The following is a 19409-nucleotide window of genomic DNA, read 5'->3' on the forward strand; positions in this document are numbered from 1 at the left end:
TGAGGGTTTGAAGGAGGAGAGATCCATGGGTTCGTCTACCGAGGTAACTAGACCTGCTGAAGGGGTAGCAGATGCTGCCGAAACTGGGCAAATAGGAGGACGGGGGGGTAGGACCCTCCTTGTTCTGTCTTTCTCGGCTTGCCTTTCCTGAAAGCGAGATTCCAGATTGATACAAAACGCTATAAAGTCATCCAAAGAAGAAGGTATATCATAAGTTAGTTCATCTTTGATGCGTTCATGGAGACCCCTCCTAAAGGCTGCCTTGAGAGCACTGCCATCCCAGGTGGTTTCAAGTGCCAAGGTGCGGAACTTGACAGCAAAGTGTGCCACAGTTTTTTTTACCCTGGCAGAGATCCAGGAGAGAATATTCTGCAGCAGAGGTATGGCCAGAAGTCCCAAACACAGAAGACAAAGCAGATATGAACTCATCAGCATCATGCAGGAGTGTAGCATTCTGTTCCAAAAGAGGAGAGACCCAGGCTAGGGCCTTGTCCTTTAGCAAAGAAATGATAAAGGTCACACTTGACTGATGAGACCGAAAGGTGTGAGGATCGTTGCGGACGTGCAGCCTGCATTGGTTTAGAAAGCCCCTGCAATCAGTAGTACCTTCATACTTGTCAGGCAAGGGTATCCCGGGGTATGCTTCCAGAAGCAGAAGAAGTCACAGTACTGGGAGTAGGGGCTGGTGGTGTAGCAACAGGAGCGGCATCCCTCGCTTCAACTATTAAGGAGAGCTGAGCGGTAATAGCTTCTAGCTTGGAATCCGTATTCTGCAACTGTGTGGTATGGGTTCCCAACATCTGTCTCTGAAGATAAACAGCTCTTGCCACCTCATCTGACTGCATGGCCCAAGTATAACGTAATGCTCGTGGGATACTCCTCTATCAGACCGAACTCGGCCAGTAGTCTTGTTATCCCGGCATCGAGCCGGAATGATAGGGAATATCCCAGAGCAGAGAAAGTTAGTAAGGTGAGGAGAGCGGCACTCACCACAGGCAGGACAGTCCCCAGCGGCAACGGCAGATCAGTCCAAGGACACACCACTAGAATGGTCAGACAGGCAGGGTTCGGCAACAGTAAAGCAGTCCAAGGGCACACCACTAGAATGGTCAAGGCAGGCAGGGTTTGGCAACAATATATCAGTCCAGCAATTTAGGGGTTAAACAGGCAGAGTAGTCAGACAGGTAGAGTTCAGCAGCAGTAAATCAATCCAGCGATTCAGGGGACAAAGAGGCAGAGTAGTCAGCAACAGGCAGGTTCAGCATCAAAGATCAGTCCAGCAGTTAAAGGGTTAAGGCAGGTAGAGTAGTCAGTAAACAGGCAGGTTCAGCAACAATGGTATAGAACGATCTGTCACACCCAGGAGCACACAGAGTAACACCTATACTTGGGCAGTGACAGATCGTTAGTTTAGGGTTTAAATAGGCGCTAGATTTGCGCCAGAGAGCTCCCAGCAGCATCAGGAGTGTGCGACGATGACGTCGGCGCCGCACGCATCCTGAGCCAACACTGCCCCTGGCAACGAGCAGGAAGGAGACGCCGCGCCCCTAGCAACGGCTAGAGCGGCGCGGCGTGACAGTTTCCCAGTATTTTAATGAACAAATTTTAAGTAGCCTGTAGTTTCCCAAATCTCAAAAGTATAAATACCCTGCCCACCTCACTCATACCTCAGTTTAAAAACTTTGCCTCAGTAGGAGGTGGTAAAGCATTATGTGTTTGATTCTTCAGTGAAAGACGTTTCTAAGCATTTTGAAGCCCAGTTCCTCTCTTTCAGTGGCATATCTTAATCATCAAGGGGTGGACTTGCAGTCCCCTAGTTATGAAAGAAGTATTTCAAATACTTTCTTGGGCGGAATCCAATTTTTGTCTAATCACTGCGATTCATATTCCAGGTGTAGACAACTGGGAAGCGGATTATCTCAGCCGTCAATCTCTACATCCGCGGGAGTGGTCTCTCCATCCAGATGTGTTCCATCAAATTTTACAGATGTTGGGCCCTCCAGAAATAGATCTGATGGCCTCTCGTCTGAACAAGAAACCTCCCATGTACCTCTCAAGGTCCAAGGATCCTCAGGGGGAAATGTTAGATGCTCAAGCAGTACCAACCTGCATACATTTTTCCTTCTTTGGTTCTATTACCAAGGGTGATCTCAAAGATCATAATGGAACAATCTTATGTGTTTCTGATAGCCCCAGCGTGGCCTCACACGATTTGGTATGCAAACCTTGTCCAAATGTCCAGTTGTCAGCCTTGGCCTCTTCCTCTTAGACCTGACCTATCTCAAAGTCTATTCTTCCTTCCAAATCAAATCTCTAATCTTAATGGCATGGAAATTGAACGTTTAGTCCTCAATCATAGAGGTTTCTCTGACTCTGTGATTAACGCTATGATTCAGGCTTGCAAGCTTGTTTCAAGAAAGATTTAACATAAGATTTGGAAAGCTGCATTTCATGGTGCTCTTCTCATGATTATTCCTGGCATTCTTTTTGAATTCCTAGGATTCTTCAGGATGGTTTGGATAAAGGTTTGTCTGCCAATACTTTGAAAGTACAAATCTTTGATGTTTATGTTTTATTTCACAGAAATATTGCTAATCTTCCTGATATTCACAGTTTTGTTGAGACTTTAATTAGTATTAAACATGTGATTTAAATCTATTTTCTTCTTAAAACGGGGAGAGTCCACAGCTGCATTCATTATTTTTGGGAATACAGAACCTGGCCACCAGGAAAAGGCAAAGACACCCCAACCAAAGGCTTAAATACCTCCCCCACTTTCCTCATCCCCCAGTCATTCTTTGCCTTTCATCACAGGAGGTTGGTAGAGAAGTGTCGGAAGACTACGGAGTAGTCTCTTATGGAGGGTAGTACTCTTCGAGATGGGACGGAGTTTTAAGTAGTCCTGTCAGCCTCTCAGTGAGAGCATGGATGAAAGTTAGTCCGGAGATGCAGAGGGAGTCTTTCTGCGAAACCATCCCGACTCATATTAACAGCTCCACAGGCAATCAGTGTTGACGAGTTTCGCTGCCTGCTTTCTTCACTCAAGTCCATGTCAGAAGCAACGCTACTATCTGTCAAACTTGAAAGACCGTGTAACTGTTCCACGGCATAGATTCCGTGAAGATCGTTTCATTTTACTTTCATTGTGGATGTAATGTAAATAATAGAATACAGGGTCTCAGTGGGACTCCTTTATCTTTATGGAATCAAGGGTTAATATCTCCTGAGGGGGTTATTGAGCAGTGGGGGACTTTAATCAGGTTTTATGTGATTCTGTCTGCTTATATGTAGAAATGTTGGGGCTCATGGCTATTACGGAACGTACATTTTTTTTTTTAGAGCTACCCAGTTCTTGTGGACTGGCGCCCTTTTCTTTGGCCTACATATTGCACCTTGTGACCAGGCATGGTCACGTTTTCATTCTCCATTTCTGTATCTTGACCGAGTGGCGGTGGAGAGGACCTGTTTCTCTACTTGTCTGGGTCATAGGAGGTGGTCATAGGAGGTGGTCACCAATATGAAAATAGTCTCCAGTCTCCAGCAATTTTATTCACATATATCCGCAACGTTTCAGGGTCACAGCCCCTTACTCATGCTTCTTACTCTTACTCACAGCCCCTTACTCATGCAACGTTTCGGGGCTGTGACCCCGAAACGTTGCTGATATATGTGAATAAATTGCCTTTGAATAGATTTGGAGTGCTGGAGACTATTTTCATATTGGTGTTTATCTGTTGGAGGGATTGGCGGTTCCCTTGGTCTTACGTGCACTCCCCATCCACTGTGCTGTGCTCAATTTGTGCCTTTCATAGGCGGTGGTGAGTGCCCCAGCCATTGGGGGTGTGAGGTGCCAGTTATTTTTGTCCAATTTTGTCTGGTCAAGTTATGATTTTTCTGAGGAGAATTTCTCTGACTCAGATTCTGTTTCCTGCTTAGATTGTATGGAGGCCTGGGTAATCCAGCCCAATCATTTATGTTCCGTATGCCGTAATAGAGTGCTTTTTTCTCCCTCTGGGGAGAGATTGGAGACCGCTGAGCCGTCCGCCTCTGAGGATTCAGTGTCTCGTGAGGCACGTTCCCTGGAATCTTCTGTTCCTACACAAGCAGTTGTCCCAAATTCTTCTCTGGAAGGAGGTTTCTTTCCACCAGAGGTTGCTGCTCGGTTGCGGATGGCCATATTAGTGGCGTTGGCGCATTTACAGCTTCTTGAGGGCCAGCGACGAGCTTATCCGTGTCCTCTTTACCTGGCGAGTCTTTCCTCTGGGGGAGTTGTTCCCTTTGAGGCTTCAGAGGGACAGCCAGCAGGATCTGCGCCTTCAGATGCCCCGCCGGAGATGAGTTTTGCCTTTAGAGTTAGTCTGACGCACCTGAGTGTATTGCTGCGGCAGGTACTGGAGGCTTGGGAGGATTTTAGTCTTTGTCTCCGGAGGGGAAGGATGTGGATGATACTCCTGACTGTCTTTTGCATTTGTATCTAATCCCAGTTCTGAGCTCTTGACCCTGACAGACTGGCCCTGTCGGTGTTTCTTTTTCTTTCTTGGTGTTCACATGTGTGTGCGGCCTACTTCTTTTGATCTGATTAGGATGTGTTTTCTTTGCAGAGCTCGAGACTGTTGTAGACTTTTCCTTTTAGGAAACTTTTCTTCTCTGGGATTTTTGATACTAGCGATTTTCTGGTCGCAATGGTTGTTACTTCCAGAGGAAGTCGCACACAAAAAAAAAAAGAGTTAAGAGGCAGAGTTTAAGCCTCAGAGCTTATTTGTCAGTTTTTGTTTAGTCTAGCCCTGCTAGGGTTTAGAGCTTTCAGTTAGCCCTTGAACAGTTTAGTTGTACCCTGGTTCGCAGGCTTGTCCTGGTTGGGTACTAGTTCACTCTGTTCTTTTGAGGTTATATCAGACATTTTGTACAAGCTGGTCCTGTTTGGGTACTAAGTTGACTTACCTCTTGTTACGAGGTTGTCCTTTCTTGTTTCTACAAGTTATAGAAGGCCTTTCTATCCTAGATATCCGGCTGGCCCTACTTTATTATCTTAGTGGGGCGTCCAATGTTTTTATTACATGGCCTTACCTGACATTTAAGTATTTGATACTAGTGTTTTGTCCTTGCATAGCTTGCATGGTTTTACTGGGATTCTGAATTCTGCTATGGCAGTATGTTTATAGTTCCTGAGGTCCTTTGGATAGGAGCTAGAGTCCTCCCTTCCAAATGGGGGGGATCGGATGACTGCTTGGAGATCTCCTGTACCTGGTGTAGTGGGAGATTATTCCCCCCTATGGGTTCTACTTGTGGATTGGATTGTCCGATTTTCAGATCTCTTTCGCCAGTGTTTTTCTCCTCTTTTTGAGGATTGCTATGTTTTTCACTTCCCCTTGCATTTTTGGGCTAGGACTTGTGGTCATCTGGTTGCGGAGACTAGGTTCTTAGGGACTGTTTTTGTCCTTGCAGTCTCCCCTTTTTTGATCCTATATATTTGGGGATCTGGGGGATTGTTATACAGTCTCTCTTGCCATCAACCGATAGGAGTTTTAGGATGCTCATTCATTCATTAATTCCTTTTCTCTGAGGGTTGATACAGACTGGATCTTAAGAGACTGTCATATTCTCTCAATCATGGATGTCTGATCTCTTTTGGGTCCTTCCTTTGTCTTCAGACTTTGTGGGTGTTATCTTAGAGGCCTTTTGGGGCTGAGTGGACAGCCACTGGGATACATCATAAAAGATCAGAGTAAAAGACCCCATGGGGGTATGGCAAATGGTGCAAATTTAATTTTCAGGTAACTTTGTGGTTGTTCCGCAAGGTTTTTGGTCTTGATCCGGCACCTGGTTTTGGGGGTCCGGTTTTTTAACCTAGTCCTTGTCTTTGACTTCACATTTTGGTTGCTCTGTTTTCAAGATTTTAATAGTCTTGGATCTGTCCGGCGTTCAGTAGCAGGCTTGTTTTTCCCAATGCTGGGGGAAGTCTCCTTGTTCCTTCTGGGGCATTTCTTTTATCTCTTATGGAGAGATGGAGGAAGTTTTTCCTGGGAATTTCTTTACTGGAATATTCCTGGGTTTCTTCATTTTCCTTCTATTTGGAAGGATATGGTCTACTGCGCCTATCCAGTTTGCTCCTCCTGAGGTAGTTTTCCTCATCTGACTCTAGGTGTTCAGTGGGTTGAGGTTTTCTCTTGTCTGCAGTGTACCCTCCCTTCGGGTTTCTGAGGGGTAATTAGGATAGGTATCCTGGTTCCCGAGTTATTCTCTCTGGGTGTCGGTGCCTCCTTTTCCTTAGGAACTCGTGGTTGGAGATTCATTATATGATCTCTGGGCTTTGTCAATGCTGGAATTTTTTAATCTCTTTTGTCCTTGGGACATTGACAGTCGCTTCTGTGATAGGAATGTTCGATCGGAGTAGGGGTCAGGAATTCTGACTGCTCTGTTTGGGCATCGACCGCGTACAGTTGCAGTTGGTTCGGGAACCTTCCCTTAGCGGGTATTTGGTTCTTCCTTATTGGTTAGGGTGTTGTCCTCCCTTACCCCGTTGTCTAGTAGGGGAGGAGTTGGTCCGCCCTGCTTTCTGAGTTTTTTTCTCTTGTTCCTTTCCAGGAATGTCCTGGTGCAAGTTTGCTAGCTATTCAGTTGGCTAGTTACTATGTTTTGACGTTTAGTCTGCTGCCTATCCGATGGAAACCTGTGGCTTTCCTTTGTGGCATTAGCGGATGTTACTATTCCGTTCGTGTTCTGCTCCTGGGATTTTTTATGTCCTACGGGTGTTCAGTTTCTCTGTGCTAGTTAGCTGTCTATGGTAAGGTAGTCTTGTTCTACCTTTTGTCCTTCTGGGACTTCTGTTCCGGTTAAGGCTTTACATTGGTTCCTTTTATATCCATGTAGGAGGTGATCTGGAATTTTTCCTTTACTCTTCTCCGTCGGTAGAGTATTTTCTACGGGACTTTTTCCTCTTGCAGCCTGGTAGCCGCTTTTTTCTAGTTATGCTAGGGGCTTCTCTCTTTGTTTTGTCCTTGAATCTTTGGTGATTGTTTCTGGAGGTTCTTTTGGACCTTCTTATCTGATTCTTCCCTTATTTCAGTTAGGGAGAATGTGGTGTGGGAATTTGTTTGTTGTTTCCCTTGCCATTGTTCATGAAGAGGTTTTTGTGTGCTTCTAGAGTGGGACTTTTGTCTCCTCAGAGGCTTTTGTGCTCAGTGGAGTCCAGAATTTAGAGTGATCTCTATCTGGGATTGTTATGGTTCTATTTAATGGGCAGTTACCTTGTCCTCTTTCCATATTTTTGTTCTTCCTGATTCTGTTGAAGTAGTTTTTTATCGGGAATCCGGGTTGTGTCAGGCTGTGGTGCCATGAGAATGGGCCGCCTTTTTGTTCCCGTCCGTTTGCATTCAGTGTCCTCTATAAGCTTGGGTATTGATTTCCCAAAAGTTATGAATGCAGCTGTGGACTCTCCCCGTTTTAAGAAGAAAAACTTAAATTATGCTTACCTGATAATTTTCTTTTCTTCTGTACGGGGACAGTCCACAGCTCCCCGCCCGTTTTTTTCTGTGGGCGTCCTTAAATTCTTTTTCTCTTGTAAGGTGTATCCAGTCCACGGATCATCCATTACTTGTGGGATATTCTCATTCCCAACAGGAAGTTGCAAGAGGACACCCACAGCAGAGCTGTCTATATAGCTCCTCCCCTAACTGCCATACCCAGTCATTCTCTTGCAACTCTCAACAAACATGGAGGTAGTAAGAGAGAAGTGGTGAAATGTAGCTGTTATTTTACTTCAATCAAAAGTTTATTATTTTTAAATGGTACCGGAGTTGTACTATTTTGTTCCAGGCAGAAAAATAGAAGAATCTGCCTCTGATTTCTATGATCTTAGCAGGTTGTAACTAAGATCTATTGCTGTTCTCACACATGACTGAAGAGAGAGATAACTTCAGCGGGGGAATGGCGTGCAGGTTATCCTGCTATGAGGTATGTGCAGTTAAGATTTTTCTAGAAGATGTGAGTGCTAGAAAATGCTGCTGATGCCAAATTTATGTAAGGTAAGCCTGAATACAGTGATTTAATAGAGACTGGTATCATGCTTACTTTCTGAGGTAATACTCTTTTATATTTACAATATAAAACGTTTGCTGGCATGTTTAAACGTTTTTATATATACTTTGGTGATAAAACTTTATTGGGGCCTAGTTTTTTCCACATGGCTGGCTTAAATTTGCCTAGAAACAGTTTCCTGAGGCTTTCCACTGTGTTACTATGAGTGGGAGGGGCCTAATTTAGCGCTTTTTTGTGCAGTAACTTTTACAGACTGAGACATCCAGCTTCCTCCAAGGGTCCCCTGAATGCTATAGGACATCTCTAAAGGGCTCTTAGGCGTTCCAAAATCGTTTGTTGGGGAAGGTAGGCCCACAGCAAGGCTGTGGCAGTTTGGTGTGACTGTTAAAAAAAAGTCTATATCGTTTTTTTGATCCGGTTTTTGAACTAAGGGGTTAATCATCCATTTGCAAGTGGGTGCAATGCTCTGTTAGCTTATTATACACACTGTAAAAATTTTGTTTGATTTACTGCCTTTTTTCACTGTTTTTCAAATTCTGACAAAATTTGTTTCTCTTAAAGGCACAGTACCGTTTATTATATTTGCTTGTTAACTTGATTTAAAGTGTTTTCCAAGCTTGCTAGTCTCATTGCTAGTCTGTATAAACATGTCTGACATAGAGGAAACTCCTTGTTCATTATGTTTAAAAGCCATTGTGGAGCCCCCTCTTAGAATGTGTACCAAATGTACTGATTTCACTTTAAGCAATAAAGATCATATTCTGTCTTTAAAAAATGTATCACCAGAGGAATCTGACGAGGGGGAAGTTATGCCGACTAACTCCCCCCACATGTCAGATCCTTTGACTCCCGCTCAAGGGACTCGCGCTCAAATGGCGCCAAGTACATCTAGGGCGCCCATAGCGTTTACTTTACAAGACATGGCGGCAGTCATGGATAATACACTGTCAGCGGTATTAGCCAGACTACCTGAATTTAGAGGAAAGCGAGATAGCTCTGGAGTTAGACGAATTACAGAGCATACTGACGCTTTAAGAGCTATGTCTGATAATGCCTCACAATATGCAGAAGCTGAAGAAGGAGAGCTTCTTTCTGTGGGTGATATTTCTGACTCAGGGAAGATGATGCAACCTGATTCTGATATTTCTACATTTAAATTTAAGCTTGAACACCTCCGCGTGTTACTCAGGGAGGTTTTAGCTGCTCTGAATGACTGTGATACAATTGCAGTGCCAGAGAAATTGTGTAGACTGGATAAATACTATACAGTGCCGGTGTGTACTGATGTTTTTCCAATACCTAAAAGGTTTACAGAAATTATTACTAAGGAATGGGATAGACCAGGTGTGCCGTTCTCTCCCCCTCCTATTTTTAGAAAAATGTTTCCAATAGACGCCACCACACAGGACTTATGGCAGACAGTTCCTAAGGTGGAGGGAGCAGTTTCTACTCTAGCAAAGCGTACTACTATCCCTGTCGAGGACAGTTGTGCTTTCTTAGATCCAATGGATAAAAAGTTAGAGGGTTGCCTTAAGAAAATGTTTATTCAACAAGGTTTTATCCTACAGCCCCTTGCATGTATTGCTCCTGTCACTGCTGCTGCGGCGTTCTGGTTTGAGTCTCTGAAAGAGGCTTTACAGGTAGCGACTCCATTGGATGACATACTTGACAAGCTTAGAGCACTTAAACTAGCCAATTCTTTTGTTTCTGATGCAATTGTTCATTTGACTAAACTAACGGCTAAGAATTCTGGTTTTGCTATCCAGGCGCGCTGAGCGCTATGGCTTAAATCATGGTCAGCTGACGTTACTTCAAAGTCTAAGCTGCTTAACATTCCCTTCAAGGGGCAGACCCTATTCGGGCCTGGTTTGAAGGAGATTATTGCTGATATCACTGGAGGAAAAGGCCCTTCCTCAGGATAGGTCCAAACCAAGGGCCAAACAGTCTAATTTTCGTGCCTTTCGAAACTTCAAGGCAAGTGCGGCATCAACTTCCTCTAATGCAAAACAAGAGGGAACTTTTGCTCAGTCCAAGACGGTCTGGAGACCTAACCAGACCTGGAACAAGGGTAAGTAGGCCAAAAAGCCTGCTGCTAAGACAGCATGAAGGAACGGCCCCCTATCCGATAACGGATCTAGTAAGGGGCAGACTTTCGCTCTTCGCCCAGGCGTGGGCAAGAGATGTCCAGGATCCCTGGGCGTTGGAAATTATATCCCAGGGATATCTTCTGGACTTTAAGGCTTCCCCCCCAAAAGGGAGATTTCACCTTAAACAATTATCTGCAAACCAGATAAAGAGAGAGGCATTCTTACACTGTGTACAAGACCTCCTAGTTATGGGAGTGATCCATCCTATTCCAAAGGAGGAACAGAGACAGGGATTTTACTCAAATCTGTTTGTAGTTCCCAAAAAGAGGGAACCTTCAGACCAATTTTGGATCTAAAGATCTTAAACAAATTCCTCAGAGTATTCGTACCATCCTACCTATGATCCAGGAGGGTCAATACATGACTACAGTGGATTTAAAGGATGCTTATCTTCACATTCCGATACACAAAGATCATCATCGGTTTCTCAGGTTTGCCTTCCTAGACAGGCATTACCAGTTTGTAGCTCTTCCCTTTGGGTTAGCTACAGCCCCAATAATTTTTACGAAGGTTCTGGGGTCGCTTCTGGCGGTCCTAAGGCCGCGGGGCATAGCAGTGGCCCCTTATTTAGACGACATCCTAATTCAGGCGTCAAACTTCCAAATTGCCAGGTCTCATACGGACATAGTGTTGGCATTTCTGAGGTCGCATGGGTGGAAGGTGAACGAGGAAAAGAGTTCTCTATCCCCCCTTACAAGAGTTTCCTTCCTAGGGACTCTGATAGATTCTGTAGAAATGAAAATTTACCTGACGGAGTCCAGGTTATCAAAACTTCTAAATTCCTGCCGTGTTCTTTATTCCATTCCTCGCCCTTCGGTGGCTCAGTGCATGGAAGTAATCGGCTTAATGGTAGCGGCAATGGACATAGTGCTGTTTGCACGCCTACATCTCAGACCGCTGCAACTCTGCATGCTCAGTCAGTGGAATGGGGATTACACAGATTTGTCCCCTCTACTAAATCTGGATCAAGAGACCAGGGATTCTCTTCTCTGGTGGCTATCTCGGGTCCATCTGTCCAAAGGTATGACCTTTGGCAGGCCAGATTGGACAATTGTGACGACAGATGCCAGCCTTCTAGGTTGGGGTGCAGTCTGGAACTCCCTGAAGGCTCAGGGATCGTGGACTCAGGAGGAGTCACTCCTTCCAATAAACATTCTGGAACTAAGAGCGATATTCAATGCTCTTCAGGCTTGGCCTCATCTAGCGACAATGAGGTTCATCAGATTTCAGCAATATCACGATCACATCAGATATCAACAACATCACGACTGTGGCTTACATCAACCATCAAGGGCGAACAAGGAGTTCCCTAGCGATGTTAGAACTCTCAAAGATAATTTGCTGGGCAGAGATTCACTCTTGCCACCTATCAGCTATCCATATCCCAGGTGTAGAGAACTGGGAGGCGGATTTTCTAAGTCGACAGACTTTTCATCCGGGGGAGTGGGAACTCCATCCGGAGGTGTTTGCACAATTGGTTCATCGTTGGGGCAGACCAGAACTGGATCTCATGGCGTCTCGCCAGAACGCCAAGCTTCCTTGTTATGGATCCAGGTCCAGGGACCCCAAGACAACGCTGATAGATGCTCTAGCAGCGCCTTGGTCCTTCAACCTGGCTTATGTGTTTCCACCGTTTCCTCTGCTCCCTCGTCTGATTGCCAAAATCAAGCAGGAGAGAGCATCAGTGATCTTGAAAGCGCCTGCGTGGCCACGCAGGACTTGGTATGCAGATCTGGTGGACATGTCATCCTTTCCACCATGGACTCTGCCGCTGAGACAGGACCTTCTACTTCAAGGTCCTTTCAATCATCCAAATCTAATTTCTCTGAGGCTGACTGCCTGGAGATTGAACGCTTGATTTTATCAAAGCGTGGTTTCTCCGAGTCAGTCATTGATACCTTAATTCAGGCACGAAAGCCTGTCACCAGGAAAATCTATCATAAGATATGGCGTAAATATCTTTATTGGTGTGAATCCAAGGGCTACTCATGGAGTAAGGTCAGGATTCCCAGGATATTATCTTTTCTCCAAGAAGGATTGGAGAAAGGATTGTCAGCTAGTTCCTTAAAGGGACAGATTTCTGCACTATCTATTCTTTTGCACAAGCGTCTGGCGGATGTCCCAGACGTTCAGGCATTTTGTCAGGCTTTAGTTAGAATCAAGCCTGTGTTTAAACCTGTTGCTCCACCATGGAGTTTAAATTTGGTTCTAAAAGTTCTTCAGGGGGTTCCGTTTGAACCTCTTCATTCCATAGATATCAAACTTTTATCTTGGAAAGTTCTTTTTTTGGTAGCTATTTCCTCGGTTCGTAGAGTTTCCGAGTTATCTGCCTTACAATGTGATTCTCCTTATCTGATCTTCCATGCAGATAAGGTAGTTCTGTGTACCAAACCTGGGTTTTTACCTAAGGTGGTATCTAATAAGAATATCAATCAAGAGATTGTTGTTCCGTCTTTGTGTCCTAATCCTTCTTCAAAGAAGGAACGTCTATTACACAATCTGGACGTGGTTCGTGCTTTAAAGTTTTACTTACAAGCTACTAAAGATTTTCGTCAAACATCTGCTTTGTTTGTTGTCTACTCTGGACAGAGGAGAGGTCAAAAGGCTTTGGCAACCTCTCTTTCTTTTTGGCTAAAAAGCATAATCCACTTAGCCTATGAGACTGCTGGCCAGCAGCCTCCAGAAAGGATTACAGCTCATTCTACTAGAGCTGTGGCTTCCACATGGGCCTTTAAAAATGAGGCTTCTGTTGAACAGATTTGCAAGGCGGCGACTTGGTCTTCGCTTCATACTTTTTCAAAATTCTACAAATTTGATACTTTTTCTTCTTCGGAGGCTATTTTTGGGGGAGAGGTTTTACAGGCAGTGGTACCTTCCGTTTAAGTACCTGCCTTGTCCCTCCCTTCATCCGTGTACTTTAGCTTTGGTATTGGTATCCCACAAGTAATGGATGATCCGTGGACTGGATACACCTTACAAGAGAAAACATAATTTATGCTTACCTGATAAATTTATTTCTCTTGTGGTGTATCCAGTCCACGGCCTGCTCTGTCATTTTAAGGCAGGTATTTTTTAATTTTAAACTACAGTCACCACTGCACCCTATGGTTTCTCCTTTCTCTGTTTGTTTTCGGTTGAATGACTGGATATGGCAGTTAGGGGAGGAGCTATATAGACAGCTCTGCTGTGGGTGTCCTCTTGCAACTTCCTGTTGGGAATGAGAATATCCCACAAGTAATGGATGATCTGTGGACTGGATACACCACAAGAGAAATAAATTTATCAGGTAAGCATAAATTATGTTTTTATTCGTTCTTCTGGCACCTTTTTTTACTCTGATATTTCTCCTACTGTTTCTTGTTCCCTTGGCAGAATGGCTGGGGAGTGAGGGAAGTGGGGGAGGTATTTAAGCCTTTGTCTGGGGTGTCTTTGCCTCTTCCTGGTGGCCAGGTTCTGTATTCCCAAAAGTAATGAATGCAGCTGTGGACTCTCCCCGTACAGAAGAAAAGAAAATTATCAGGTAAGCATAATTTAAGTTTCTTCTCCTTGTCTAAGTCTGGTGTTAAAGATACTACAGGCTCCTCCTTTTGAGCCTATGCATACTTGGGACATTAAACTACTTTCTTGGAAAGTGTTATTTCTCTTGGCTATCTCTTCTGCTAGAAGAGTTTCTGAATTGTCTGCTCTCCTTTCAAATTTTTACCTAACGTTGTGAATTCTAACAACATTAATAGGGAAATTATTGTTCCTTCTTTGTGTCCTAATCCTAAATCTACTCTTGAAAGATCTTTACACTCTTTGGATGTAGTAAGAGCTTTGAAATATTATGTAGATGCTACTAAGGATTTCAGACAGTCTTCTAGTCTTTTTGTTCTTTTTTCTGGTTCTAGAAAAGGTCAGAAAACCTCTGCCATTTTATTAGCATCTTGGTTAAAACTTGTAATTCACAAAGCTTATTTGGAGGCGGGCCAGTCTCTGCCTCAGAATTACAGCTCATTATACAAAATCTGTCGCCACATCTTGGGCTTTCAAGAATAAAGCTTTAGTTGATCAAATTTGCATACCATTTACTAAATTCTATCATTTTGATGTTTTTGCTTCTTCAGAAGCAGCTTTTGGTAGATAGTTTCTTCGGGCAGCTGTCTGTTTGATTCTAGTGCTTATGATTTTAAGTTTTTTTTTTTTAAATTTAATTAAAGACTTTATTACTTTTGGATTTAATTTCTCTTCAAAAATAGCTGTTTTTACTTTATCCCTCCCTTTATTTTTGTTACTCGTGGGCTTCCACATCTTGGGTATTATATCCCATCAATAACAAGCTTGTGGACTCTCGCCACCTATATGAAAGAAAACATAATTTATTTAAGAACTTACCTGATTAATTACTTTCATTGGGGCGAGAGTCCACAAGACCCACACAAATGTTTCTTTATTTTTGGGTTATTTTTTAATAAGCACATTTTTTATCCTGCTTTTATCCCATCAGTTACAAGCTTGTGGACTCTCGCCACCATGAAATAAATTAATTTATCCGGTAAGTTCTTACATAAATTATTTTTTTTCTGTTCAACCGTGGTGTTTGTCAGTGTAATGTCACAAAGGCCTAAAGTATCTTATTTTGTTTCTATATCATTTAACTTCTAGACGTCTGGAGCATTTGTGTTCTGACCAAATTATTTATGATTTCTTATAGTATCTGGAGTTTATGCAGCTTACACTGCGGCTTACAGTGAGCTGTGCAAATCGTGCTTTGTTTTTATTTTAAATCACTACTACTATAGTCATATTTCATTTAAACTCTTGTATTTGAGCCTCCTATATGTTTTCATAGTGCATTTTTCTGTATTGCTCAGTAAGGTTTATTTTTCTAAGAAGAAACATGATTTACCTTGTTTATCTAGCATTTGCAGCATCTGTTCTAGGCCCTTTCACACATTTTTCTTTAGTTTTTCATTTGTTCTCTAACAGTATTTGTGCACATATTGGGAGCTTTCCTTCAAAAATATATTATACATGGTACATGTCCTAGTATGGAACCTGTCTGCTTGAAAGGTGGTATCAGTATTGCTCTTTTTCAGCCAATTAAATTATGTTTTATCAGGTGATGCTTTTGTAAGTATCACACATTTTAGGACATTTAGCATAAATGTTTTGGATTTTTAAATGGTTAATATGTTGTTTTAAACCATGAGCTCTGTTATTGCAGCGTAAACAAATACATAGATTGCATTTTCTAATTATACTGACAGAGTGGTCATTTTGAACATGAGATGATCATACAGTGCGGAATGTTTGTTATTCCTTTATAGATACTTTATAGTATCATTATATAGTAGTATTATCAGTGTATAGATAATCAAGTGCAGGGTGTGGACACCTTTTGTCATTGTACTATTTATATCCTGTAGGAACCACACATTCTGCATGATGTACACTCTACCATGCAAAAGGGACAGATCTTGCTACAAAAAAAGGAGCAGCATTTGCAGGACCTGGAAAACTCACTTATGAAAGAGGTAACGATAAGGCTAACTTCCTAGGGACCCCATTGTTTAATCTTTTAATCTAATTTCTTCTTATCCTTTTTCTACTTTTCTCTCTCCTTATCCTTTTTCTACTTTTCTCTCTCCTTTCCCTCTATCTATCTTTTTCTTCTTAACTTTCTAATCATTTCTTTTATCCTACTTGTCTGCCCTTTCAACCTCACTCACTGGTTTATGTTCTCATTGACTCACTCTTTCTTATTTCATCTCTATTTGTATTGACTTTCCTGCAGATATTGGAAGAGGATGGAATGAAAGGTGCAAGTAGTAAGAAGGTGGTGACTTTTGACCTAAGTGACTCAGAGGACTCAAGCAGTATATTAAGTACTGACCTAAACAGATGTGAGTCCTAAATGTGTCCCCCTTATGTGGCATGAATTGTTGAATCTCATCCAACAGACACTAACATTTCTTTCTGTTCCCACAGGTAGTAATATGGGCTCACAGCCTTTTCTTCCCATCAAAGTACAGCATCTAAGTAATTCATTGTGTCGTATCACAGCTGAGCTCAATGGGGTTCTAAAGTCCATGGAATCAGTCACCTCTGATCCTAATGTCACTCTCCCTACCTACATTCCAACCAGCACACCTCTATCTGTGCCACAGCCCTTCTCTCTAAACAAGCTGAGTACTTTGGCTGCAACACCTTTGTCCTCACCATCTAGCAGAACAAATGGTATATCAAGACTTAATGATACTTCTTCCTCCTCTTTGGATGCCATGTTAAAGGAAAAATTGCGCAAGTATTTTCCAGGTAAAGTACCAAAAAGTAGTCGCAGTTCTTATTACTATTTTAATTATTTTTTGCAATCCTTGCTTATTCCTTCATATATGTTATGTCCTTTGAACGTGGATTGACATTTCCTTCCATTGGCAGTGAGAGTCCACAAAATCCATTCATAACTTATAAGAAATACTTCACCAGGCAATCAGAAGGAGGCAGACACCCCAAACAGAGCATTCAATATAACTCCCACTTCCCCTACCTTCCCAGTATTTCTTTTCCTCGTTTCAAGGATGTAGGCAGAGAGGTGCTCTGCTGAAGATTCTGAATTTTATTGTCCTCAATGGATTGTTTCCTGCAAGATAGGACAGGGGAGTTTTAGAAAGCCATGTAATTCTCTTAGTAGAGTTTTGGTGTATTTTAGCTACTGATGTTTGCTGGAAAGTTCCTATACCTCCTCTAGTGTTCCTATGCTATCCTCCCTTTCAGGCAAACAGTGTTAGTTACACTGACTTACCTCTCTTAATTACAGGACTCCTGATCATAGAACCTTTTCCTCTAATGGCTTGTTGCCTATAGAGTTGAAAACCAGGACAGACATGAATCTGCTAATTTTAGACTTCAGACACATATTGGGGGTATTATGAGTGAAATGTGGATTACAATCTCCCTGTTTTCTTTTCCTATCTCAGATGCTTGTGACAGGCTGATTATACACTATCCTAAATTGTTATTTAGCGGCAGTGTTATGCTTAACATCTGTTCTGCAGTCTCATTCTGGGGGTCCTGGTAATCAGACGTCCGCGGTGTCCCCGACACCTCAATCTACCCTTGGACATTCTGTGGATTTGCAGACCTCAGTATGCTCGTATACGCCAGTATTACAGCATTGCAGTATTACAGGGGGAGGTCCCTATTCCTACTCGGGTTGTGCTTTTCTACCCCGATTCTCAACCACAACTTGTGGTGGGATGCTGAGACTCTAAAAAAAAATATAAAGAAAAGGGCCACATCCCTAGGGGTTTTAGAATTTTGAAACACTGTTCATTTAAAAATAATGAGGATCTTTTAATTAAATGGGAAACTATTTTTAAATACTGCTCTTTTAAGTTAATGGACCTAATTGCATGTAGAGACAACTAGTGAAGGAAGCTAGTGTTGAGATTGATACCATTCAGAATGCATTTGAGCATACTGAGGAATATCGATCATTAAACACAGAGGTTCTGCAGAAAACTGATAATTATCAGAAAAAGCTAGTTTCAATTAAAAATAAAGAAAATGTTGAGAGATGAACAAGACTATAAGGAGGGCATTGCATATACTGTAGCTGTAATAGGAACAACAAAGAGCCACAGGAATTGGTTCTAGAGGATAATGGTCCTGACAATAAGGAGGTTAAGAATAATGAGTGGTTGATCCAAATAAGGATTATATCAGAAAATTAATCCCTTGGCAGAATGGCTGGGGAATGAGGGAAGTGGGGGAGGTATTTAAGCCTTTGTCTGGGGTGTCTTTGCCTCCTCCTGGTGGCCAGGTTCTGTATTCCCAAAAGTAATGAATGCAGCTGTTGACTCTCCCCGTACAGAAGAAAAGAAAATTATCAGGTAAGCATGATTTAAGTTTCTTCTCCTTGTCTAAATCTGGTGTTAAAGATACTACAGGCTCCTCCTTTTGAGCCTATGCATACTTTGGACATTAAACTACTTTCTTGTTCATTTAAAAATAATGAGGATCTTTTAATTAAATGGGAAACTATTTTTAAATATTGCTCTTTTAAGTTAATGGACCTAATTGCATGTAGAGACAACTAGTGAAGGAAGCTAGTGTTGAGATTGATACCATTCAGAATGCATTTGAGCATACTGAGGAATGTCGATCATTAAACACGGAGGTTCTGCAGAAAACTGATAATTATCAGAAAAAGCTAGTTTCAATTAAAAATAAAGACAATGTTGAGGGATGAACAAGACTATAAGGAGGGCATTGCATATACTGTAGCTGTAATAGGAACAACAAAGAGCCACAGGAATTGGTTCTAGAGGATAATGGTCCTGACAATAAGGAGGTTAAGAATAATGAGTGGTTGATCCAAATAAGGATTATATCAGAAAATTAATCAAAATTATTGATGAGGCCTACCTTGGGGGGATTCTGACAAAAATGGCAAAGGACTTCCTTATTCCTTGTTTACCTAGTATTGCTTATTACCATCATTTACCAAAAATTCATAAATCTTGGGTGCCCATTTCTGGTATAGATTATCTAACTTGCAATTTATCACAGTATGTCTATCAATCAACAAGAAAATTGTTATTACCCTTCTATCTTATATTAAAGATACTGCTGATCTAATTTGTAAACTTGATAAGATCAAAAAGGATAATAAGGATCTCCTATGGTTATTCTGTGATGTTGCAGCTTTATATTCGAATATCACCCATGATTTGGGATTGAAAGCTGTGAATCATTATTTAGAGCAAGATTTCTCTTTACCAGCTAGTCAAGTAGAATTTTTATTGAAAGCTAATTGTTTTATTCTAGAACATAATTATTTTGTTTACCAGGAACTGTTCTTTTTGCAAGTAAAAGGTACGGCCATGGGCACTAAGTTTGCCCCAAGTTTTGCCAAACTTTTTATGGGATGGTTTGAGGAACAGTACATCTATTCCTCTGACTTTGGGGCAAACTTGGTGTTCTATGGTCGGTATATAGACAACCTTATTTTTATATGAGATGGCTCTTCTCTGGAAGCCCAATGTTTTGTAGATCATCTTAATTCCAATAATTTGGGTATATCCTTTTCATCAAAAATAGACACTTCAAGTATTTAATTTTTAGATCTTCACCTCTCTTGCAATATAAAGGGAAGTGGGTCACTAAAACTTGTTTTAAGGAAGTTGATTGCAACAGTTATTTGAATTACAAAAGCAATCACCATGCTCCTTGGATTCGAAA

General features: G+C 42.1%; 1 protein-coding gene across 1 annotated transcript in view; it reads left to right on the top strand.

The window, feature by feature from the left end:
- The window catches only part of LOC128653403 (centrosomal protein of 164 kDa-like), a 262023-nt gene that overhangs the window by 150154 nt on the left and 92460 nt on the right, over positions 1-19409 (top strand). Inside the window, exons 28-30 of the mRNA XM_053706655.1 lie at positions 15593-15700; positions 15961-16069; positions 16155-16481. Coding sequence (XP_053562630.1) covers positions 15593-15700; positions 15961-16069; positions 16155-16481 — 544 coding nt within the window. The remainder of the gene's footprint in view (positions 1-15592; positions 15701-15960; positions 16070-16154; positions 16482-19409) is intronic.

This window comes from Bombina bombina, chromosome 3 (assembly GCF_027579735.1).
Source record: "Bombina bombina isolate aBomBom1 chromosome 3, aBomBom1.pri, whole genome shotgun sequence".
Classification (NCBI taxonomy): Eukaryota; Metazoa; Chordata; class Amphibia; order Anura; family Bombinatoridae; genus Bombina; species Bombina bombina.